General features: G+C 48.3%; 1 protein-coding gene across 3 annotated transcripts in view; it reads left to right on the top strand.

Annotated features, from left to right (window-relative positions):
* Positions 1 to 25,930, top strand: part of pde4d (phosphodiesterase 4D, cAMP-specific) — a 1,491,178-nt gene that overhangs the window by 113,679 nt on the left and 1,351,569 nt on the right. The window contains exon 1 of one of the 3 annotated variants that reach the window (XM_038790969.1): positions 10,673 to 10,717. The exons of the other annotated variants lie outside the window; for them this stretch is intronic. Within the exon in view, the coding sequence (XP_038646897.1) occupies positions 10,688 to 10,717 (30 nt within the window). The 5' untranslated portion in view covers positions 10,673 to 10,687. Of the gene's footprint in view, positions 1 to 10,672; positions 10,718 to 25,930 lie in introns of those variants that run through there. 3 annotated transcript variants of the gene reach the window in all.

The raw sequence follows: 25,930 nt of genomic DNA, 5'->3' as shown, positions 1-25,930 counted from the left end.
AGAAGCTAAAAAGAAGGCAGGTGTGTGGAATGGGAAGCACGAAAGATTAGCAAAATGAATCATGCCCCAACATTCCAGGAGTTTAATGGAAGAATCAAGTATGCCATCAAGGTGTGGATTACCCTGCCAGCACTGTGTTCTGATGGCAACTCCCCCACCCCCCCGCCTTTGTCCTCAGATCACTTTAAATAATGTTAATCTCTTTTTAAATCCAGAACAGAACTGAACTGAAATTGCTTTCTTAAAACGCCTTCGCTCCACCCAGCAATTACATCATCTCACTAATCCTCTTCATGAATAGAAAATTGCATCAGCCCAAGCTTTGTTGTCTTTCAAACCAAGATAATTTAAAAACATGACTTCAGCAGTCAAACACACTCTAACCCAGGCAGTTAAGCCTTACTTCACCAAATACTTATGATACAATATATCTGAAATTCCTACATTCATCACAGTGTCACCTGCCTATCAGATAATATTTAATGAACTGCTACCACAGATTTCATCAGCATTTGCAGCAAAATTCACCTGCCAGCCGAACTAATAATCTTTCAGGATTGCATCACTGTACTTGAGTTGTCACGTCAAACCACTGAGAATTTCATATAACTGAATATGTTTCTTATTTAATATGGAATGCACACTCTCTTCCCAAAGGGACACACTCAGCTTCTCTTATTTAAATAAATTCAGAATAAATTGGCAAGAATCAAGGTTTTTATGGATCGCATGTATACTAAAATTTAATCAGCTAAAGCTGAGTAGGTAACCTTCAAGATCAGGACATGTGTAAATTTTCTGCTGTGAAAATCATCCTACTTTTTATTAGGATATTGGAGACAGAGAACCTAGGAGGGAGAAATAGGAGGGAGATGGAGAACCTAGTGGAATGATGCAACAACAGCAATCTATCCCTCAATGCCAGCAAAACTAAAGAGCTAGTCATTGACTTCAGGAAGCAAAGTACTGTACACACCTTTGCCTGCATCAACAGAGCCAAGGTGGAGATGGTTAACAGCTTAAAATTCCGAGGAATGTACATCACCAAAAAACTGTCCACCCATGTCGACGCTACCACCAAGAAAGCACAACAGTGCCTATATTTCCTCAGGAAACTAAGGAAATTCAGCATGTCCACACTAACTCTTACCAACTTGTACAGATGCACCATAGAAAGCATCCTATCTGGCTGCATCACAGCCTGGTATGGCAACTGCTCGCCCAAGACCACAAGAAACTTCAGAGAGACGTGAACACAGCCCAGTCCATCACACGACCCTGCCTCCCATCCATTGACTCCATCTATATCTCCCGCTGCCTGGGAAAAGCGGGCAGCATAATCAAAGACCCCCTCCCACCCGTCTTACTCACTCTTCCAACTTCTTCCATCGGGCAGGAGATACAAAAGTCCGAGAACATGCATGAACAGATTCAAAAACAGCTTCTTTCCCACTGTTACCAAACTCCTAAACGACCCTCTTATGGACTGACCTCATTAATACGACACTCATGCATGCCTCTCCCGCTGCCAGTGTCTATGTATTTACATTGTTGACCTTGTGTTGCCCTGTTATGTATTTTGGTTTTATTTTATTTTCATGTACTTAATGATCTGTTGGAGCTGCTTGCAGAAAAATACTTTTCACTGTACCTAGGTACACGTGACATTAAACAAATCCAATGCAATATTGACTGCCAAATTATTGCACTAATTGGAAGTTTTCCAGTTCCAGTGAATGGTTTATCTCTGCAGGTTTGTGAAAGCCAGACTGCCTGGTAATTCATTAATATTACCTAGACCATTAAAAACATGCTTGGCTGAGATACCAGACTTCAAGTTCACCATGGAGAGTTCATTCATTTCTATTTTTCAATTTTTTCTCTTAGAAATGGAAACCAACACAATTTCGAGAAGTCATGTCGTCTCTCCTCCCCTAAGTTTGAATTTGAGGCATTACTAGACAAACAATATAGATAAGCATGATCTTCCCAACGATAATGTGCAGCAGAATTCACAACAAAATATGTAAATTGTCAGCATCCCCTGATCACAGCTGGAGATTGAAATGAACATGGCAGCATGACCAGATTAGATTATTAAATGCACAATGCTTATTATTTAGATGATTCACACCTGCTGGAAACATGTACTCCTCATTTTGATCAAATGTGTGAGTGTTTAGGGGCCTGTTCACATTTTGTGTGTGGCAGTTGATGGGTCTAACCAAGTAGGAAAGTTGGTAATGTTCTATCCTTTGTTTAAAAAAAGCATCTTAATAATAATCATCTTTATTGTCACAAGTAGGCTTTTATTAACACTGCAATGAAGTTATTGTGAAAAACCCCTAGAAGTTACTGTGAAAAGCCCCTAGTCGCCACATTCCGGTGCCTGTTTGGGTACATAGAGGGAGAATTCAGAATGTCCAAATTACCTAACAAGCACGTATTTCAACAGGACGAATGAATGGCATCATATTTCCAACTCAGGATGGCATGTGACTTGGAGAAGAACCTGGAAGTGGTGATGTTCCCATGCCTTTGTTTTCCTAGGTGGCAGAGGTTATGGGTTTGGAATGTGATGTTAGAGGAGCCTTGGTGAGTTGCTGCAGTGAACCTAATGATACATACTGCTGCCACTGTGCACTAGTGAGGGAGGGGGTGAATGTTTATGGTCGTGGATAAAGTGTCAATGAAACAGACTGCCTTGTCATAGATGGCATTGAGATTCTTGAGTGTTGTTTTTGTGCACTCATCCAGACAGGCAGAGAGTATTATGCAGAGTACACGATTATGTATAGTGTATTATGTATAGAGTATTATGCTCCGTACACGATAATATTATGCCGGACTGAAGGGGCACGGTAGCACAGTGGGGGGGGGGGGGGGGGGGGGGGCTCGGTAACACAGTGGGGGTGGCACGGTAGCACAGTGGGTACGGCACAATAGCACAGTGGGTACGGCATGGTAGCACAGTGAAGGGTGGGGGCACTGTCTGTGTGGAATCTACATGTTCTCCCCATGTCTGGGTGGGTTTCCTCCAGGTGATCCAGTTTCTTCCCACAACATGACCCACAGGAGCTTGATGATGTATGATTCAATTATGTTAATACCTTTCAGTGTCAACAGGACAGCACAGTAGCATAAAGGTTAGCACGATGGCTTCATAGGGTCCCAGGTTCGATTCGCCACTGGGTCACTGTCTGCGCGCAGTCAGCACGTTCTCCCCATGTCTGCGTGGGTTTCCTCCGTGTGCTCCGGTTTCCTTCCCACAAGTCCTGAAGGCCGTGCTATTAGGTAATTTGGACATTCTGAATTCTCCCACTGTGACCCTGGACCGGCGCCCGAGTGTGGCGACTGGGGCCTTTTCACAGTAACTTCATTGCAGTGCTAACGTAAGCCTACTTGTGACAATAAAGATTTTTTAAAAAGAAGGTAATTAGACTTTGGGCGCGATTCTCCCACACAGGGAGAAATCGTAAGGCTGGCGTCAAATCCGGGCGGGTTTGATGCCAGCCCCCCCCCCCCCCCCCCTCCCCGACCGGGAACCGATTCTGGTCCCCGGTCGGGGCTAGCATGACGCCGCCGTAAACTCCGGCATCGCGGGCTTAACGAATGTCGTTAAGCCCGCTTGCCAGAGTTTGCGCCGGCTGACGCGTCATATGACGTCAGCCGCGCATGCGCGGATTGGAAGACTCCAACCCGCGCATACGCGGATGACGTCATCATGCGCGGGCCGGGATGCCCCTCAGCGGAAGGACAAAGAGTGCGCGGGTATCGGACCCGCTGCCCGCGATCGGTGGGCACCGATCGCGGGCCCATGGCACCCTTGGCACGGCCGTGGTACTGCCGTGCCAATCGGTGCCATGGTTTTAAAAATCGGCACTTTACGGCCGTTTTTACGAACGGCCAGACCAGGTGTGTTTGCCGTTCGTAAAAACAGCCGTAAAGGTCTTGGAACTCGGCCCATCGGCCAGCTGAGAATCGCTGCTGGCCGTAAAAAACGGCGGCAGCGATTCGTATCGGGAGTCGGGCGTGGGGGGGGGGGGGGGAGAATAGGGGGGGGGCGTCGGACTAGCGTGGCCGTAAAATTTTACGACCCCCGCTATTCTCCGCACCGTCGTGAGTGCGGAGAATTGCGCCCTTTATTTTTGAAGATAGTCATTACCTGCCACTTGTGCGGCATGTTATTTGCCATTTATCAGCCGAAGCCTTTATGTTACATGATATTTGCAGCATAGAAACAGCATTCTCTGAGACTTGTGCTCAACACAAACCTCCTCCCATCATGGAGGATCCATTCGTTTTCACCATTCTATTTTTGTTCTTCATTGAACCTCATACTGTCCACATCTGACTCCATGCGGGCACAGATAACTTCATTGTATAAAAAATTGTGAAGGAAATTAAATCCTTTGCAAACAACGAAATGTTGAAGACTGGCACCTGGAATGGTGGGGTCTTCGTAGGTAGCCATCTACTCGACAATTCTGGCTGAAGGTGATCGCAAAAGCTTGAATCTTATCATTTTGCACTTAGCTGATGGACTCCACCACCTTGTAGATGGGGATGCTCATGGAATTTAATTGTCCACCACCATTCATGACTGGATGGGGCATGATTGCAGAGCTTTGATTTAAGGGGCGGTACGGTGGCACAGTGGTTAGCACTGCTGCCTAACAGCACCAATAAGCCGGGTTCAGTTCTGGCCTTGGGTGACTGTCTGTATGGAGTTTGCATGTTCTCCTCCTGTCTGCATGCGTTTTAGGTGCCCGGTTTCCTGCCACAGTCCAAAGATGTGCAGGTTAGGTGGATTGGCCATTCTAAAAAAAATTGCCCCTTAGTGTCCATGGGTATGGGGAAATGGCTGGAAAGTGGGCCTAGGTAGGGTGCTCTTTCCGAGGGTCGGTGGAGACTCGACGGGCTAAATGGCCTTCTTCTGAACTGCAGGGATTCTATGATTTTAATCAATTGAGGAATCGCCTAGCACTGTCTATGGCATGCTGTGTCCAGTGTTTTCAATATATGTCACAAAAGCAAAATGCTGCGGATGCTGGAAACCTGAAATAAACGAAGAAGAAGTGCTGGAAATACTCGGCAACAAAGGCAATTTGCGGGATTCTCCATCTCCTGGATGCCCGAATGTGTTCCCCATGGGATGGAGAATGGACCTTGGGGCAAAATCGGGATTGGCGGCAGGTGCCGACCTGACTGCCATGCTCCAATTATTAAGTTATCTATTATTAAGTCAATTATTAAGTTATCTTAATGCACTTTTAATAGCAAGTATTTTAACTCATTCCATATGCTGTATGCAACAGATTAAGGAGCTCTTCTTTTTCCGTTGAACAAAGGAAACTAGAGGAGGCTGCATTGATATTCATTGTCTTGAAATCCAATTCTGTGAAGTTCATGTGCTCTGCCACAATATTATAATCAGTGTGAATTGTTGAATTGAAAATCAATGGGTCATCTGACAGCGTGAACGAGTTCCACACCGCACGCCAGCGGGACCATGCAAATAGATGCAAATGGGTCATAATAATCCATTTGTAACTAATGAACTCCAGTTGGCTTTATTGGTTGGCTAATTGGAGTATGAGCTCCCTCAATGATAGCTCATTGAGGGGGCCATATAAGCATCTGTGTAGGCTTTGTGAGCCAGTCTTAAGTTGACTGGACTGCTAGCAGCACTGCTTGTAGCTGCTCCTGTAATATCGTTATTGTAAATAAATATTGGTGTGGTGACGGAACTCCTGTCTCCCGTGGATTACTACAGTGGCGACGAGGTAAACTAAGAATTTTGCGGAGACCAGCTGCCGCACTCGGACGGTAAGCCTTGCCATTTTAAAAATGCCGTTTTTTGGGAGGTTAGAGGCATTCGACCCGGCTATTGAGGACTGGTCCCAGTATGTGGAGAGAATGCGTTACTTCTTCCGGGCAAATGATATACTGACGGACGAAAGGCAGGCGTACGGCTAAAAAGGGAAAAATGTATTTTTCTGGCCCCACAAGTGATGTACCTGGGATATAAAGTAGACAATTCAGGCTTACATCCATTATAAGACAGAGTAAGGGCAATAAAAGAAGCCCCAGCTCCCACCACGGTCCAGGAGTTACAATCATTTCTAGGGTTGGTAACCTATTATGGAAAATTTATTGAAAATAGGGTGTCCATCCTAGAACCTCTCCACCAGCTACTAAAAAAGGGGCAAGCATGGAAATGGTCCGCCCGCCAAAACCGAGCATTTAGGGACATTAAGGAACAGCTGTCATCCGAAAATGTCCTAGAGCATTATGACCCAAGGAAGGAGTTGGTGGTCACTTGTGACGCATCTCCTTACGGGGTAGGAGCCGTCTTAGCCCATAGAGGAAGGAATGGGGAAGAACGGCCAATAGCCTATGCTTCGAGGACATTGGCGATGGCTGAGAGGAAGTACGCCCAAATCGAGAAGGAAAGACTGGCGGCGATATTCACAGTAAAAAAATGTCACCAGTATCTGTACGGGCGGAAATTCACCATAGTGACGGACCATAAGCCGTTATTAGGGTTATTAAAAGAAGACAAGTCAATACCCCCGATTGCATCAGCTAGAATCCAATGCTACTGGCGGCGGGCGTATAGATACGTTCTGGAGCACAGACCGGGAACGCGAGTAGCAAATGCAGATGCTTTGAGCAGACTTCCCCTCCCGGACACTCCATCGCAAATACCAAAAGTAGAGGAGACAGTAATGACTCTAAATTTTTTGGACACCCTACCAGTAGACGCACAACATATTTGGTTGTGGACGCAAAAAGACCCAGTTTTAGCCAAGATGAAGCATTTACTGCTAACAGGGGAACTGGAAAGACCAGTGGAGCCCCAGATGCACCCATACTGGAGCAGAAGGGACCAAATAGCCGTAGAAGACGGTATCCTATTATGGAGAGCCCGGGTAATAGTCCCAGCTCAGGGCCGTCAGGCAACCTTAACCGAGTTGCATCACGGACACCCAGGGGTGTCTAAAATGAAGATGCTAGCTCGAAGCTACGTTTGGTGGCCAGGTTTGGACACAGACATAGCAGCCTTGGTACGTCGGTGCCAGGAGTGCCAACAGGGGTAAAGAGTGCCACCAGCGGCGCCATTGCACCCATGGGAATGGCCAGGCAGACCATGGATCCGCCTGCATATTGACCATGCCGACCCTTTCATGGGCTCAATGTTTTTGGTGATAGTGGACGCCCACTCCAAATGGTTGGACGTCCACCGGGTAAACGCGGCAAGCACAGCATCGACAATTGAAAAGCTCAGGACCTCGTTTGCAACACATGGACTTCCGGAGGTATTGGTTTTTCCGAGTGGTCATGTCACAGACCACTACTCAAATGAATTGAAGACAGTTCTGTAGGAACCAGAAGCAGGCACAGCAGTTATCCTTTGAAGAATGGACACTGCAAGGTCAGTAATGCAGCCATAATGCTTCCCACAGTCCCAGTCTGGACTGCTCTCCAGCTTCCAGACAGTGCTCTTTTATCGGGGGCGGCGGGGGGGGGGGGGGGGGGGGGGGGGGGGGGGGGGGGGGGGGGGAGAGAGGTGCAGGGAGGGTGCGGGGAGGAGAGTGTTGGGGCACATTTGCGGTACGTAGGGGGTTGGAGCCGTCATATGGCACGGGGAGAGGTCCTGGCCAAATTGAGGTGCTGGGAGGAGGCCACGGCTAATATGTGCGGTATGGGGGGTGGGGTGGGTCAGGGCCAACTTGTGGTGCAGGGAGAGGGGTGTCCGGCCATAGGATTCCGCTATTGGCCCGCAATCTCAAGATAGCGGATTCCCCGGGCAATGTCTCATATAAATTTGCATTGCGCGGGAAACTGAATTAACCCTTGCTTTACAACCTCAAGCGGATCATAAAACTGGTGCAATTCAGATCCGGCTGGGGAACATACCCCAAACGGAGAATCCTCCTCAGTTTCTGTGGACAGAAGCAGAGTTTAAAAAAAATAAATTTATAGTTCCCACTTCATTCTTTCCAATGAAGGGGCAATTTAGTGTAGCCAATCCACCTAACCTGCACATCTTTGTGTTGTGGGGGCGAAACCCACACAAACATGAGGAGAATGTGCAAACTCCACACGGACAGTAACCTAGAGCAGGAATGGAACCTAGGACCTCGGCGCCGTGAGGCAGCACTGCTAACCACTGCGCCACCGTGCTGCTTGACAGAAACACAGTTAATTACGTTTCAGATCTACTGACCTTTTTCAGAACTGATTAAAGGTCACTCAACCCGAAATGTTAACTCTGTTTCTCTCCACAAATGTTGCCTGACCTGCTGAGTTTTCCCAGAATTTTTGTTTTGAATACATGTTATCTAATGTTGTAGCCACACTACATTGATGTCTCATTTTCTGGTATCCTATTACTGATACTAACTTTTTATTCCAGATTCATTCGCTTGCATTTTTGCAAACCTGAATCACTGTGGGATTTAAACCTGCGCCTTATTAGTCCAGGTCTTTGGAATACTAGTTCCGTAAGCTCAGCACTACAGGACCATTCCCTGTTTATGTCTGACATGCATTTCCAGTCAGACTGAGGACATTTGGAGGATCAGGAAGCTGTTTCCTGAAACAGACAGACACTTCATGGACTGCTATTCTTAACCAGTCCACCTGCACTGCACCAGTTCAAAATCATGTTTGTTCAGAATGTACACCCAGGGTTACTGAGTGATTAGCTGTGGGTGGATGTTCCTTAAACTGCATAGTAAGAAGATTAATTGAACCATTTGTGATCACTTCTGTTCCTTTTGTTTTCTCTCCATCACTTGGACCGTTGTGGTAATTGTTCTGCTGTTTGAGTTTTCAGTCTACCCTCATTAGAACAAATGGGATGCTTGATTGGAAGCTTTCATCTCATCCCTGGGGGGGGGAGGGGGGGGGGAGAGGATCAAACGGAGGGAGACCAGACTGGCCAGGATATGTTAGTAGTTTTCCGCCCCTGTGTGAGTGCCCTCACCCCCATATCTAGAGACAGAGAGATTTGAGTGTGTTACTCTCAAGGGAGAGCTTTGACACAAGAAGATATGTGAAGTATCCAATTTTGAATGCTGCTTCAGAAGCAGTCCTTTACTTGGAATGCAATTGGATGGAAGATACCATACCAGGTTGATCAATGGTTAGCATGACCTAACTGTCAAGCTAATATTTTCTGTCCCAGAAATGTACCCCATTATGTTCTGTTGATCTGACTGTAAAGGAATCCTTGATGGGTCTTCAGCACAAGGACACAGGTAGAAAGAGGGCACAGGAGAAGTTCTTCCAGTACTAATTTATACAGGAACTCAGCTGCAACGTATCATGGACGTTAGCTGCAACTTGGGGTCAAAATAATGTTAATGGTGGGGACTAATTTACATGTTTGTATACATTTATAGTGGATCAAGATGGAGGAGCAAATGCCAGGGATATTATCAGGCACCTGAGCCATGGAGGTCACACCTGCCTTTTTATGTAGAATTTCTGTGGGAATTTCCGATTTCCTGCCATAACTTTAAGCACAAGGTTGGTGGAAAGCCTGAAAAACTTGTAAATGGATAGTTATGTAGTTTCTCTGGTGTTGGAACCTTTCACTGTAATTGTAATGGACAATTAGGAGGACCCTGTGGAAATTGCTGACCAATGTCATCAACTGTACTTTTGCAGCCCTAGACTACCAAACGTGACAAGGTAGTACAGGAGCTTCTGCGCTTTGCCAGCTATGAAAAAGGGGTCAGGTCCTGCACCATTTTTGGTACATAACTGCATACAGCATTTCATATCATCTTGTTAGATTTCCTCTTTCACCTCTTTTTTCACAAACAGACATTTCTTCCCTTTCCTCCCCCCATTCAGTCGTGTCAAAGGCTAAACCAATCCAAACATGTTTGATTCTTTCCGAAGGTGTTCAGAATTTGTGCATCCCTACGTGACCACTTGCCGTTGAATCCCTTAAACCTTCAGCTGTTACTGTGATTTTATGCTCCATCCATTTCACTAGGTCAGTGCTCAAGGCCAAAGTTGTTCAGATGCTTCTCAAGGAGTTGACCCTCAAATTGCAGATAATACGAAATACAAGCTATCGTTCTGTTAATTTTTACAGATGATATACATCAGAATTGAGAAGCATAATTGCTACTAGTCACCCCAAATAAGTGACATTCGGGAGGAAAACGACTGAATTGGAGAAGTACATTTTTTGCCTGTAGGCCTTAATGGTTTCCTTCCCAGCAGACACAGAAGTGTTATATATTCTGTCCGCAGAGGTCAGATTGAGTATATATTATTCACAAGTCCATCTGATGAGTGGAAGTGAACAAGCTAGGAGTCAATGACCTTTGGCTCGATGGGGGATTGCCTTATATTTTCCTGATTGTTGTGTGGAATGGATGATGGGGAAAATTAGTGAATCTCAAAGTGATCCCGAGCAGCCGAATGTCTCTTTTATTCTTGCAGCATGAATCACACTGTCATGGAAATCTGATCATTGGGAGTGGGGGAAGGGAAAGCAATCTTCCTCTTGCAGCAAGTGTAGTTTGTCTGCTTTATCTGTCGAGTGCAGGTCAATTGGCTGTCCTGGTTTAGATTAAAATACATGCAGAGCTGAATGAATTTATGTTACTGAATGGCAGAGAAAGACATTTCTGAATGAAATCATCAAGCAGCTTTTTGGATGAATGACCAACGTACAAATCTCAAGCAGGTAAATTGCCATTTTTTTTTGTTTGATGCAAGCAGATTTGTGAAATACTGTAATGAAAGCTTTCTGCACAAGCCAAACACAAAGATTTAACTGTAATACAAAAATGTTCCCATATCAAAGCTACACAGAGAATCCTGTGTTTGCAGTCACCAAGTCAAAGAAAACAAGCTTCAAATCCATCAATCATGACACATAAAAGGTTGTGTAATGCAAGGCTGCAATGTAGGAATATGTAATTCAGAATTTGTTTTGTATGCCGTTTAAAATAATTTCCCTGTCTTAGTGACAGTATATGTACTTACTAATTGTCTTCTGTGGACAGACCTAGAATATTCTGGTGAATTTTCCATTGAAAAACTAGGTAACCTTGAATGCATTCTTTCATCAAAACTCCAAGAATATGCAATGAAAAGCAACTGACCACAGGTAGAGCACCCTCTGTATTACCCCAACAACATGTCTTGAAGGGGAATATTTTATAATCCTAAATATAACAAAGCACAACTTTGTTCCTTATCGGAGCATCTCAGATTTTATTATGTATTTTGCACTTCATTAATGCAGTCAGTTTTTGTGAAATTCCATTCAGCAACCCTACACAGTTTTGCTTTAGTCTCATCATGACAGTCAGTCAAAGTCCAACGCGGTAACCGTTACGTCACAGAGCCACACATACAGTTTTGCTTTTTGAGGGGGTGGTGGGGAGGGTGTGGCAGGGACAGGGGTAGGGTTGGAATAGAGACAGCTGGACAACATTAAAGAGAATTTTACAAAAAAAACACCTCCCCGTGGGTACTTACAGACCAGCATTTTTAAAACACAAAGAAAGGAAGCTCAAATTGAAAATAATGAGCCACTGTCAAAATAACCTAATAATATTTGGGATTATGTGGGAATAGTAATTCAGTTAAATATACTCAATGTTTATATAATGCATTTAGATAAGTCATAAGAACGTTATAAACATAAGAAAAGGACAGCTGGTAAACTAAATTTGTCTCTTCAGTACCTTTGATCTTTTCACCCAGTGCTCAGCCATGCTTCTGGAAGCCCTTGTTGATTTGACCTCTAATCCCTGCCTGGCAAACTATTTTAGATAGTTACTGAAATAAGCTACTGAAATACAATGGCACCTGCCAAAACATGAAATACTTTAAATGTAGTTCCCCTCAAGTTTTTTCTATTAATGGACAGAAAAATCAGGATGTCCATAGCCCAAGTCTCCAGCTCAGTAATGTCATCTAAGACCCTTCAGGTACATTCCTACCGTAGCTTCAGAGGGATTGCACTAAAGGGGCAGTAAATTAAACCACAACTCAGATACCAGGTTCTGGCCTAGCATTGGAGATTTTATCAGGCAAAATAAGGGGTGCTTCAGCTTACCTATTACCAGGCCAAGCATAAAAGAGAGAGTGGGGTGCTGTGGTATTGGGAATGTTGGGGTCTGGGTATCTAACGTCACACGCTCCCTTTTGCCCTACTAACTGTGTCAATGTCCATCAACAGGAATGTGAACCTACCCCCAAAAAATGAATTATTTTTAAACAACTATTTAAATGTAGCACACTTACAAAGCGAGGTGACTTTCCTTCTGGTAAGGACAGCCATCTCCTGCAGTTGACCAGTCGTCAGTGTCCATTCCCCAGTTTCGATGGAGACTCGAGGATGGACTTTCTCCCTCAATGAATTTAGGCAGCTGGCTTGAGAACACATCAGTCGTCTGGTCAGTCAGTCATCCCAGTGAGATGCAGAGTTTATTTTGAGCACATGAACTCATTTTCATTGATAAAGCAGACTGTGGTTGCAGATTGAAGCCTGAAAGTTTAACCCTTAACCTCTCTGGGAAAATACTCCAGTATTCTGGAGACTTAAATCGCACTGTTTTAATTCTTATACACAATGACACGTGTCTAGCATCATGACTATGCGGCTCAATAGTTTTCAAAATGCAATGGCTCTGTGTGAGGCAATAGCATGCAGGGCCTTACCAAATGTACTCTTATATCTGTGGAAGGATGTATATAGGCAGGATTTTCATGTCAAGCCTGCCACAGGAATTGTAGCGGGTGGGATTGAAACTTTGACGGATCAGCAGAAGGTCCGTTGACTTCAGACAGGAACTTCCAGTCCCGTGGTGGGCGGGAACGGAACATCCCACCTTATAAGTGAGATAAAAACATGGGAGAGATGGCAAGTAAAGAATGAAATAAAGAAAGAGTAAAGAATGTCACAAAACTAAGAGATTGGGATATTGTGGTAAGCAGTACAACCTTGTGTAGAACACTGAGATGTGCACAGATTTGTAAAGAAACAAGACTGGTTTTGATGAATAACAATCTATGGCAACATTGTTAGGGTAACAGGCAAACCTTCAAAAAAAATCTTGATACTGAACTCAAGTTGAAACATGGTGGCACCACAGAGCCTCATGACCCAGAAAAACTACAGGAGAAGACTGCAGACCTGAAAGACCTAGAAATCCTTGGAAAAGGAACATGAAGAATAAAGATTGAAGACTCACTGAAGAATAGGGGATCATTGATGCTGTGAATGCAAGAAACAATGCAGACCCAGAATTCAAAGAGCAGTGGGTACAGATCACAATCTACAGGTCAAGCTACTGAAGGAGCAGCAGATCTGGAGCTTAAGTTAAACATGAAGATGACATTGACACTCCAAAAACCATTCCAAAGAGCAGAAGGCTCACAGTAGACTTAAAACTAGGACTTTGAATAAAAGAGACTCTTCATATAGAGAACAGTTTCAGGTTTGCATAAGAAGGATCAGGTCAGGACTTCACGCTATGCAGTAGGGACCCGTAGCAAATGATGTTATGGTAAAACAGAGCATCGGTGATGCTTTGAGCTCATATGATGAAATCTTCCAGGCATTTGATTCATACATCAAAAACATGGCCCATTGAGTAAATGGAAATTAAAAGAGAGGAGGAAACAATTGGGTGAACTCATGGACTCATTAATAAATGGCCTGTCCAAACCCATGGAGAATTACAGCTTTAGGATTTTCAGAGATGAATTAATGATTGTATAGTAGTTGGGATCTTAGATGAAACCCTTTCGGGGCTGGGATTTTCCCCTACCTGGTGGGGCGGGGGGTCGCGGCTGGACGGAGTGGCGTGAACCACTCCGGCGTCGGGCCTCCCCAAAGGTGCGGAATTCTCCGCACTTTTAGGGCTAAGCCCTCACATTGAGGGGCTAGGCCCACGCCGGAGTGGCTCCCGTTCCGCCGGCCAACGCGAACGGCCTTTGGCGCTCCGCCAGCCGGGGCCGAAAGGCCTTCGCCGGCCGTTGGAAGTCCGCGCATGCGCCGGTGCATCAGCAGCTGCTGATGTCATACTGGCGCATGCGCAGGGGAGATGGTCTCCTCCGCCCCCACCATGGTGAAGGCCCGATCGCGGGCGAGGCCACCGTGGGGGAACACCCCGGGGTCAGATTGCCTTGCCCCCCCCCCCCCTCCCCCAGGCCACCGGAGCCCGCCCGCGCCGTCAATCCCGCGGGCACCAGAGGTGGTTTAAACTACGTCGGCAGGAAAGGCCTGTCAGCGGCGGGACGTCGGCCCATCGCGGGCCAGAGAATCACCACGGGGGGCCCGCCGACCGGCGCGGCGCAATTCCCACCCCCACCGAATCTCGGGGGGCGGAGAATTCGGGACACAGCGGGGGCGGGATTGACGCCGGCCCTGGGCCATTCTCCGACCCCCAGATCTTTTGAAATTGGAGAAAGATTTAACTCTCACAAAAGCAGTACAAGTACAAGTGACAGGATGGGCTTCGGAAGCAAAATTGACGGTTGTCTGTGGGGAAAGTGTTGTCCTTTGAAAAGACATAAATTAAATCACTTAACATATCAGAAAAAAATAAAGTGCAGTGACGCAAAATCCTGATAAATTGGGAAAAAGTGGACCAATCACCATCTTGAGATGCTGTCAGTGTGGCAGGAAATCTCTACACAAGTGAGAAGAATGTCCAGCAGGGGAGCTAAGTGCTACTGTGGGAAGTTGGGATATTTTAAAATAGTCTGCTGATTCAAAGTTCTGTAGCTCAGAGGAACAAAATGATAACAACCAAACCAAGGTATATCCAATAAATAGAATAGCTGCAGAAAAAAAAACAAATTACCTTAGGAGAAGTTAACAAAACAGGAAATAATTATTGGAGCATTAAATTAGATGTTCACGGTCACCTCACAGAATTCAGGCTTAATACTGGTGCAACTGTTTCAGTATTATCTGGTGAAATAAAATGGCTAAGAAATATTAAATTACAACCATCCTCTATCCAGTTACAAGGTCCAGGAGGGCGACATGAGTAATTAATAGGTTGACACTAGGTAAGATCAAGATGCAAGGATAAATAAATTGTGTAAACCCCTGTATGTGATAAAGTTACATAGAATCCCTACAGTGCAGAAGGAGGCCGTTCAGCCTATAGAGTCTGCACCGACCCTTTGAAAGATCATTGTACTTAGGCCTATACCCCTGTCCTCCTCCACCCTATCCAGGTTACCCCATAACCTAACCTACACACCTTTGACACTAACAGGCAATTTAGCATGGCAAATCCATCTAACCTGCACATCTTTCGACATTGGGAGGAAACTGGAGCCCAAAGGATACTCACACAGAGACAGGAGAATGTGCAGACTCCACACGGTCACGCTAGACCAAATTCAAACGCAGGTCCCTGGCACTTTCACGTAAGAATATCACATAATGCTAAGGACAGATTTTGTTTCATTCTTTCATGGGGTTTGGGTGTCACTGGCTGGGCCAGCCTTTAGTGCCCATTCCTAATTGCGCTTAAGAGGGCATTTAAGAATCAACCACATTATTGTGGGTCTGGAGTCGCATGTCGGCCAGACCAGGCAAGGATGGCACATTTCCTTCCCTAAAGGACATGAGTGAACCAGATGTGTTTTTATGATAATCAACAATCGTTTCATGGTCATCATTTGACTTAATTCCAGATGTTTCATTGAATTTAAATTCCACCGATCGCCGTGGTGGGATTTGAATCCATATCCACAGAACATTTCCCTGGGTCTCTGGATTAATATGATGTGGAGATGCCAGTGTTGGACTGGGGTGAGCACAGTAAGAAGTCTTACAACACCAGCTTAAAGTCCAACAGGTTTGTTTTGAATCGCTACCTTTTGGAGCACTGCTCCTTCCTCAGGTGAATGAAGAGGTAGGTTCCAGAAACATATATAAAGACAAAATCAAAGATGCAAGACGATACTTTGAATGCGAGTCTTTGCAGGTAATTAAGTCTTTACAGGTCCAAACAGAGCAACTAGGGAGAGGGATAATCACAGGTTCAAGAGGTGTGAATTGTCTCAAGCCAGGACAGTTGGTAGAATTTCGCAAACCCAGGTCAGGTGGTGGGGGGTGAATATAATGCAACATGATTCCAAGGGCCCGGTTGAGGCCGTACTCATGTGTGCGGAACTTGGCTGTAATTTTCTGCTCGGTGATTCTGTGTTGTCGCACCTCCTGAAGGCTGCCTTGGAGAACGCTTGACCGAAGATCTGAGGCTGAATGCCCTTGACTGCTGAAGTGTTCCCCGACTGGAAGGGAACATTCCTGCCTGGCGATTATCGTGCGATGTCCGTTGTTGCAGCGTCTGCATAGTCTTACCAATGTACCACGCTTCGGGACATTCTTTCCTGCAGTGTATGAGGTAGACAAGTTGCACGAGTTTGTACCACGTACCTGGTGGGTGGTGTTCTCACGTGTAATAGTGGTACCAATGTTGATGATCTGGCACATCTTGCAGAGATTGCCATGGCAGGGTTGTGTGGTGTTGTGGTCGCTGTTCTGAAGGCTGGGTAGTTTGCTGCTAACAATGGTTTGTTTGAGGTTGCGTGGTAGTTCAAAGCAAGTATGTGGGGATGACCTTGGCAAGATATTCGTCTTCATCGATGACATGTTGAAGGCTGCGAAGAAGATGTCGTAGTTTCTCCGCTCCGGGAAAGTACTGGATGACGAAGGGTACTCGGTCGGTTGTGTCCCGTGTTTGTCTTCTGAGGAGGTCAGTGCAGTTTTTTGCTGTGGCGGATTGGAAATGTCGATCGATGAGTCGAGCACCATATCCAATTCGTACAAGGGCATCTTTCACTGTCTGTAGATGTCTGTTACGCTCCTCCTCGTCTGAGCAGATCCTGTGTATATGGAGGGCTTGTTCATAGGGGATGACTTCTTTAATGTGTTTAGGGTGGAAGCTGGAGAAGTGGAGCATCGTGAGGTTATCCGTGGGCTTGTGGTAAAGCGAAGTGCTGAGGTGACTGTCCTTGATGGAGACGAGTGTGTCCAAGAATGCAACTGATTTTGGAGAGTAGTCCATGGTGAGTCTGACGGTGGGGTGGAACTTATTGATGTCATTGTGTAGTCGTTTCAGTGGTTCTTCGCCGTGGGTCCAAAGGAAAAATTGTCATCGATATAACATCGGTTCAAGGTCCTGTGTGGTAAGGAGGTCTTGTTCAAACTTGTGCATGAAGATGTTGGCATATTGAGGTGCAAATTCGGTCCCCATGGCTGTTCCGTGTGTCTGGATGAAGAACTTGTTGTTGAAGGTGAAGACATTATGATCCAGAATGAAGCGGATCAGTTGCAGAATTGAGTCTGGAGATTGGAGGTTATTGGTGTTGAGTGCCAGGGCCACAATGGTAGAGACCATCTGAGCCGAACCGAGCCACACCTCCCCCTTACCAGACCCTCCTCCCAATAACTTCCGCCAGGGACCCTTGTAATAGGGGACCCCCCAGTGCCCCTTGACCAAAGGGACCCCCCACAGTGACCACTGGATTAGGGAGACCCTCCACAGGAACTCCCTGCTTAAAGGGACCATTCAAAAAGACCCCCCTCCCCCACTGACCACCCCCCGCTTCCCCAGAAAAGAGCCCCCTGTCTGGAAACTAGAGATAAGTCCAGACAGGGGCAGTGAGAAGAATGACAGCTGAAACACATTCCTTGAATCTCCATATATCCATTCCTAGGAGAAGAGCAGCTGTGACATACCTCTGGTTCCCACAGAACCATTAGCTGTAAGCCATTCATAGCTTTCCTGCAGTGGTCTGTGACCGACAGCTTGCAAATCCCACCTGCAGCTTTGATTCATTCATCTCCCTTCATGCTTAAGTGGTGAAACCCCAAGGTTTGTAAACATTGACCACATCAAAGAGAGATAAGTGCAGTGCAATCACACGCTTGAGTGATTGAAATGCACTTCGTGCTTGGAATGTGGGGGATCTCCCTACTAAAGGGATCCCGGGGGTTATCCCTACTACAGGGGTCTGGGGAGAGGTGTCGCGGGTCACTCCCATACTTAGTGGTAGGTGGGTTCACCCAGGCAATCTTGGGGCTGCTGTGCAGTGCAGGAGGGAGGTTCGGGGCTGATTCACGGTGCAGGTGGGAGGGTGGCCAGCCGCAGGACCTCGCTATCGGGCGACCCACTCATAACGGTGGCCTTTTAGCGGGATTCCTTCAAGAATCCCTCATATTCCACGCCAAATTTGCATGGCAAGGAACACTGAATTGCTTGCCGGTTTGCGACCCCAGGGGGATTGTAAACTGGTTGCAATTTACCTACACCAGGAAAACAGAGGGCTGGATTCTCCGATTCTGGGGCTATGCTCCCATGCTGGTGTGGGAACGGTGAGGTTTTACGCCAGAGAAAATGGCGCAAAACAGCCACCGATTCCCCATTTTGCTGAGGGCTAGCAAGCCGGCAGCGTAGAGCACCCGGTTCTAATTGAGAATACGCCCGGAGAATTGCAGGGTCTGTGGCCGCGAATGCACACGAAATAGCCAGCCCACAAAAAGTGCCCCCCCTTTGGACGGCTCGCGTGCCCCGGACCACACACCCCACAGTGCCCCCAGCCCTGAATCATGTCCCCGCCTGCCCGCGGATCGGCCCTCCCCTGACTGTGGCGGCACTGGACTGAATCTGCAGCCGCCAAACGGAGTTCCCGATGGATGAGACCACACGAGGAACCCGTTGATAGGGAATTCGGCCATTCGGAGGCTGGCTGAGAATAAAAATGATAATAATAATATTTATTGTGACAAGTAGGCTTACATTACCACTGCAATGACGTTACTGTGAAAATCCCCAAGTCACAACATTCCGACGCCTTTTCGGGAGGGAGAATTAATAAATCATGATAGAAATGCACAGGGAGGCGGTGGCATAGTGGTACTGTCACTGGACTAGTAATGCAGAGACCCAAGATAATATTCTGGGGACCTGGGAGATGCACTATCAATTACGACGAGACGAGAGTAGAGAGTAATCGAGACTTTATTACACAGAGATGTGGAGCCTCCCGCAGCTGCTGCCGAAATGGCTGCAGCTCGGAGAGCCCACACATTTATACTCCGCCTACTGGGCGGAGCCAGCAGGCAGGGATCTACCCCCGTACCTGTAGTACAGGGGCCTTACCGTACTACCCTCGTATGCAGTACATAATACAACAGTGGTGACTACCACATTCACCCCCTGTTAAAAAAGAGTCCAGCGGGGTGGTGGAAACTATTTACATACAGGTTGCTGTAAAAATTTAGAAAGAGTCTACAAATTTAGACGGTCGGGCACCTTTATCTGCCGTTGCGAGGGCCGCAGGTGTAGTGTTGATGCCGGCGTTGGTTCGGTCGTCAGTGACTCCGGGAGCGTGTCGACCTTATCTTCATCCACGGGTGGGACCAAAGGGAGGATGGATCATCCTGGAGCGAGGGCTATGGCAGGGTGCGTCGGGAGAAGGGAGGGATGGTGCCAGGGCAGAGGGGGGGGGGGGGGCGGGGTGTGCGGGGCCCAGCTGGTGCCAGGTCCCTGAGGGAGACTGTGTCTTGCCGGCCGTCGGGGTACGCTACGTAGGTTTACTACGGGTTCGTGTGGAGTAGCTTTACCCTCTCAACCAACGAGTCTGCCTCGTGTAGCCGCACGTGCTTACGGAGCAGAACGGGTCCTGGAGCTGCCAGCCATGTTGGGAACGAAACCCCGGAGGTGGACTTCATGGGGAAGGCAAAGAGACATTCATGGGGGTTGTGTTAATCGCGGTGCACAGGAGCGACCGAATGGAGTGAAGGGCGTCAAGGAAGACCTCCTGCCAGCGAGAGGCCGGGAGATTTCTGGACCATAGGGCCAAGTGGACGGCCTTCTAGACCTTCCCATTCTCCCGCTCCACCTGCCCATTTCCCCGGGGGTTGTAGCTGGTTGTCCTGCTTGAGGCAATGCCCCTGTTGAGCAGGTACTGGCGCAGCTCATGGCTCATAAATGAGAGTCCCCGGTCGCTGTGGACATAGGTGGGGAAGCCGAACAGAGCGAAGGTGGTGTTGAGGGCTTTGATGATGGTGGTAGACGTCATGTCGGGGCATGGGATGGCGAAGGGGAATCTCGAGTACTCGTCGACCACATTGAGAAAATACATGTGGTCGGTGGAGGGAGGGGCCCTTTGAAGTCCACGCTGAGGCGTTCAAAGGGGCGGGAGGCCTTTACCAGGCTTGCACGGTCTGGCCGGTAGAAGTGCGGTTTACACTCCGCCCAGACCTGGCAGATTCTGGTGATAGCCCTGACTTCCTCGGTGGAGTAGGGCAGGTTGCAGGCCTTTATGAAGTGATAAAAACGGGTGGCCCCTGAGATCGTCGTGCAGGGTGCGAAGTCGGTCCTCTTGTGCGCTGGAACATGTGCCTCGGGATAGGGCATCGGGGGGCTCGTTGAGCTTACCGGGGCGATACAAAACCTCGTAATTGTAGGTGGAGAGCTGGATCCTCCACCTCCAGATTTTAGCATTTTTGATCTTGCCCCGCAGGAGTGAATCTCCTGCCGGCCAGGTAATGCCTCCAATGTCGCACAGCTTCTATGATGGCCTGGGCCTCCTTTTCGACGGAGGAGTGTCGAATTTCGGAGGTATGCCGCGGTCCTGCATGCCTGGTTGATGATGGCGGCCAGAACGACGTCTGATGCATCGCTCTCGACTTGGAATGGTAACGTCTCGCCGACCGCTTGCATCGTGGCCATGGCAATGTCGACCTTGATACGGTTGAAGGCCTAGTGAACCTCAGCCGTCAGTGGGAAAGCGGTGGAGTGAATGAGTGGGCGGGCCTTGTCCGCATAGTTTGGGACCCACTGGGCGCAGTACAAGAAGAACCCCAGGCATCGTTTGAGGGCCTTGGGGCAGTGGGGGAGGGGGAGTTCCATGAGGGGGCGCATGCGATCGGGGTCGGGCCCTAGAATTCCTTTCTGGACCACATAGCCGAGGATGGCTAATCAGTCCATGCTGAACACATGTTCTCCTTGTTGTAGGTTAGGTTAAGGAGTTTGGCGGCGTGGAGGAATTTGGAAAGGTTAGTGTCGTGGTCCTGCTGGTCGTGGCCGCAGATGGTGACATTGTCCAGGTGTGGGAAAGTGGCCCACAGTCCGTATCGGTCAACCATTCGGTCCATCTCCCATTGGAAGACCAAGACCCCGTTAGTGACGCCGAAGGGAACCCTAAGGAAATGGTAAATGGCTTCAAATGCGGTGTACTGGCAGTCCGCCTTGCAAATAAAGAGCTGGTGGTAGGCAGGTTTCACGTCTACTGTCGAGAAGACCCGGTACTGTGAAATCTGACAGACCATATCAGCGGGGGAGGGGGTACGCGTCGAGCTGCGTGTACCGATTGATGGTCTGACTGCAGTCAACGCCCATCCTGTTTTTCTCCCCAGTTTTTACCACTACCACTTGGACTCTCCAGGGGCTGTTGCTGGCCTTGATAATACCTTCCCACAGTAGCCGCTGAACCTCAGACCTGATGAAGGTCCTGTCATGGGCACTGTGCTGTCTGCTCCTGGTGGCGACAGGTTTGCAATCCGGGGTGAGGTTCACAAACAGGGAAGGTGGGTCGACCTTAAAGATGGTGAGGGTGGCAGTGCAGTACCCAGATCGCCATGCAGTGGGATCCCGAGGCCAGGGAGATTCTCTGGTTGGTGGGGTGGACAGTGAGGGAGCAGCACCTTACCGTATCGGGGTGGATGAACCTCTCAGTGCTCCCGGAGTCCTGAAGGCAGGAAACCTTGTGCTCGTCGATCTTCACTGTCGTCGACACAGTCCCGAGGTTGTGCGGTCCGATGAGTTGTCTGACGAGCAGGGATCCTGAGGCGGGGAAGACGGCAGCGCTCACGGGCCGCACATGTGAGGCGAGCAAGATGGCAAGTAAGGGTGCTATGTCTTTTCGTCCGACGTCATTTCGTCCAACGACACTTCGTCCACGTCTTTTGGTCCAACGTCTTTTTGTCCGCACGTCTTTTGGTCCTACGTCTTTTTGTCCGATGATTTCTTTCGTCAAAGACTTTTTGTGACTTGTTACGTTTTTTTGTCGGATGATTTTTTTTGTCAAAGACTTTTTGTAACTTGTCTTTTTGTAACTTGTAGCACTCCACTCCACTCCCCACATTAACTTTTTGTAAATAGAAATCTTCTCTAATGCACATAGCAAGGTATAATATGCAATAAAGGATTTTTATTACCGGTCTCTTTCCTTTAACGAGCCTCGTTAAAGGATAGTTATTATCGTTCTCTTTCCTTTAACGAGCCTCGTTAAAGGATAGATATTATCGTTCTCTTTCTTAATTCGCCCATCCCGAAATGGCAAAGTTCATTGTGTCAACGAAGAGTAAACGGAAAGTAGCTGATGGAAATAACTATATCTACGATTTTCATTCGAGCAGTCCAAACCTAGGAAAAGAATACTGGAGATGTGAGAAAAGAAGCGTTCGGCAGGTGGAGCTCATTTGAATATCTGGAATTTAATCAAAACTCTGAAGGAAGAGGAAGGGTTCATAATAGGCAAAAAGGCTCAAATTCTTCGGGGAGATCAGTCGACTTCATGTACGCGATATAAGAAAATAACTGAACGCATCAAAAGATTGGTCGTTGAATATGATTCTACAACAAAAATTGATTTCTTGAGGAATGTTGCTTAGAATTTACATCAATTTTAAGTAATTTTGGGAATTTTAAGTAATTAGTAAACTTTTAGATTTTTTAACTGCATTTTTAGATTTTTAAACTGCATTTTTCAACTTGCATTTTACTTGCATTTTATCAATTAATTTTAGATTTTTTAACTGCATTTTTAGATTTTTAAACTGCATTTTTCAACTTGCATTTTACTTGAATTTTATCAATTAATTTTAGATTTTTTAACTGCATTTTTAGATTTTTAAACTGCATTTTTCAACTTGCATTTTACTTGCATTTTATCAATTACTTGCATTTTAGCAATTAAATTCACTTGCTGTATTGTACTTGCATTTTATCAATTAAATGGTTTTATACGGAGCTAATTTGTAATTGGATAATTGGACGAAGTGACGTTGGACCAAAAGACGGGCGGACAAAAAGACGTTGGACCAAAAGACGGGCGGACAAAAAGACGTTGGACCAAAAGACGTGGACGAAGTGTCGTTGGACGAAGTGACGTCGGACGAAAAGACGCGACACGCAAGTAAGATGGCGGCGCCCAGGGGCCGCATGTGGTCTGGGGCGAGGAAGTAGGCGTCGCCCGCGGGTCGCACATGGGGGGGTGCCGGGGCAACAGCGGCGTTGAAACGGGCCTGGCACACAGCAGCAAAATGTCCTTTCTTACCGCAGGCCTTGCGCTCGTGCCGGACAGCATTGTCGAGGGTTCTTTGACTGTCTGCAGAAGTCGCACTTGGGTCCTCTGGGGTTGCGTGGTTGCACGTGGCACAGGCCTGGGGTTGGCTGGGGGTGGTCGCTGACGGGGTGCACGGTAGGGCATTCGCTGGCAGGCTCTACGATGTACAGGAGGGGTGGGCCGCGCGGTCGGGGGCATACGCTTGAATATTGCGTGAGGCGACCGTGAGCGAGAACGCTGGTTTCTTGGTCGCCGCGAGGTCGAGGGTAGCCCTTTCTAAGAGTCGCTGGCAGATGTAGGCCGACCCTATTCCTGTAACGAACGCGTCCCTAAGTAGCAGGTCAGAATGTTCAGCGGCCGAAACGGCCTGGCAATCGCAGTCTCTCACCAGGACTTGCAGGGCACGTCAGAAATCTTCCACAGACTCACCAGGGAGTTGATGCCGCGTGGAGAGCGGGCGCCTGGCGTAGATCTTGTTAGTCTGCTGCGTGTAATTCTCCTTCAGTAGCGCCATGGCCTCAGCGTAGGTAGGCACATCCCGGATGGGGGGAAAGATATCGGAGCTCAGCCACGTGTAAAGGATCTGGAGCTTCTGTGCCTCTGAGGGTGGTTCTGTCGCAGATCCGATGTATGCTTCGAAGCAAGCTAGCCAATGTGCGAAGGCCGACTTGCCGTTGTCTGCTTGAGGGTGCAGCTGCAGGCGATGAGGCTTGATGCAGAGATGCATCGTTTTAAAATCTCTGTGTAATAAATTGATGCACTATCAATTAGGACGAGACGAGAGTAGAGAGTAATCGAGGCTTTATTACGCAGAGATGTGGAGCCTCCCACAGCTGCTGCCGAAATGGCTGCAGCTCGGAGAGCCCACACATTTATACTCTGCCGACTGGGCGGAGCCAGCAGGCAGGGATCTACCCCCGTACCTGTAGTACAGGGGCCTTACCGTAAAACCCATATATACAATAGATAACAAAACAGACAAAACACCCCCGGCAGCACTGCCTGGCGCGGAGCACATTCTGCAAGGCCTGTGGCAAGAAGGGACATTTCGCTGCAGTGTGCCAGGCCCGCTCAATCGCCGCTATTATCCCGGCACCCCACCACGTGCAGCCAGTGGGCACTGCCATCTTCCCCTCCTCAGACCACATGCGGCTCGTGGGCGTCGCCATCTTGCTCTACTCACAACACGTGTGGCCCTCTTGCTTGCCTCAGAACCAATGGCCGCTAACCTGCCTACCCCAGGACACGTGCAGCCGGTGGGCACCGCCATTGTACCCACCTCAGGACTGCTGCCCGTTGGGCACCTATTCAGGCTGCTCATCGGCTGCAACTGCCGACGACCAGCCGCGTCTCGCCTCGGTCACGATCGACCAGTCTCGACCGCACGACCTCGCGACCGCTTCGACAAAGGTGAAGGTCGATGGGTACGAGATATCCTGCCTTCTGGACTCTGGGAGCACTGAGAGCTTCATCCACCCCGATACGGTAAGGTGCTGCTCCCTCGCAGTACACCCCGCTAACCAAAGAATCTCCCTGGCCTCCGGATCCCACTCCGTGACGATCCGGGGGTACTGCACTGCCACCCTCACCATCCAGGGCATAGAGATCAGTGGCTTCCAGCTCTACATCCTCCCCAACCTCTGCGCTGCCTTGCTATTCGGCCTGGACTTCCAGTGCAACTTCCAGAGCCTAACCCTGAAATTTGGCAGGCCCTTACCACCCTTCACTGTTTGCGGCCTCGCGACCCTTAAGGTCGATCCGCCTTTCCTTTTTGCAATCCTAACCCCGGATTGCAAACCCGAAGCCACCAGGAGCAGACGGTACAGTGCCCAGGACAGGACCTTCATCAGGTCGGAGGTCCAGTGGCTGCTGCGGGAAGGCATTATCAAGGCCAGCAACAGCCCCTGGAGAGCCCAAGTGGTAGTGGTGAAAACCGGGGAGATAAACTGGATGGTCGTTGACTACAGTCAGACCATCAACCGGTACCCGCAGCTCGACGCGTACCCCCTCCCACGCATATCTGATATGGTCAATCAGATTGCACAGTACCGGGTCTTCTCGACAGTGAACCTGAAATCTGTCTCCCACCAGCTCGCCATCCGTAAGGCGGATCGCCCATACACTGCGTTTGAAGCAGACGGCTGCCTTTACCACTTTCTTAGGGTTCCCTTCGGCGTCACCAACGGGGTCTCGGTCTTCCAACGGGAGACGGACCGAATGGTTGACCGGTACAGACTGCGGGCCACCTTCCCGTACCTGGACGGAGTTCAAGGGCCTGAGCCCGATCGCACGCGCCCCCTCATGGAGCTCCCCCTCCCCCACTGCCCCAAGGCCCTCAAAGGATGCCTGGGGTTGTTTTCGTATTACGCCCAGTGGGTCCGAAACTATGCGGACAATGCCCGCCCACTCATTCAATCCACTGCTTTCCCACTGACGGCCAAGGGTCATCAGGCCTTCAACCGTATCAAGGCCGACATCACCAAGGCTGCTTTGCATGCGGTCGACAAGATGCTCCCCTTACAAGTCGAGAGTAATGCATCAGACGTCGCTCTGGCCGCCACCC

The sequence above is a fragment of the Scyliorhinus canicula genome, chromosome 3, assembly GCF_902713615.1.
Source record: "Scyliorhinus canicula chromosome 3, sScyCan1.1, whole genome shotgun sequence".
NCBI lineage: Eukaryota > Metazoa > Chordata > Chondrichthyes > Carcharhiniformes > Scyliorhinidae > Scyliorhinus > Scyliorhinus canicula.
This window is presented reverse-complemented; position numbering and strand designations above follow the sequence as displayed.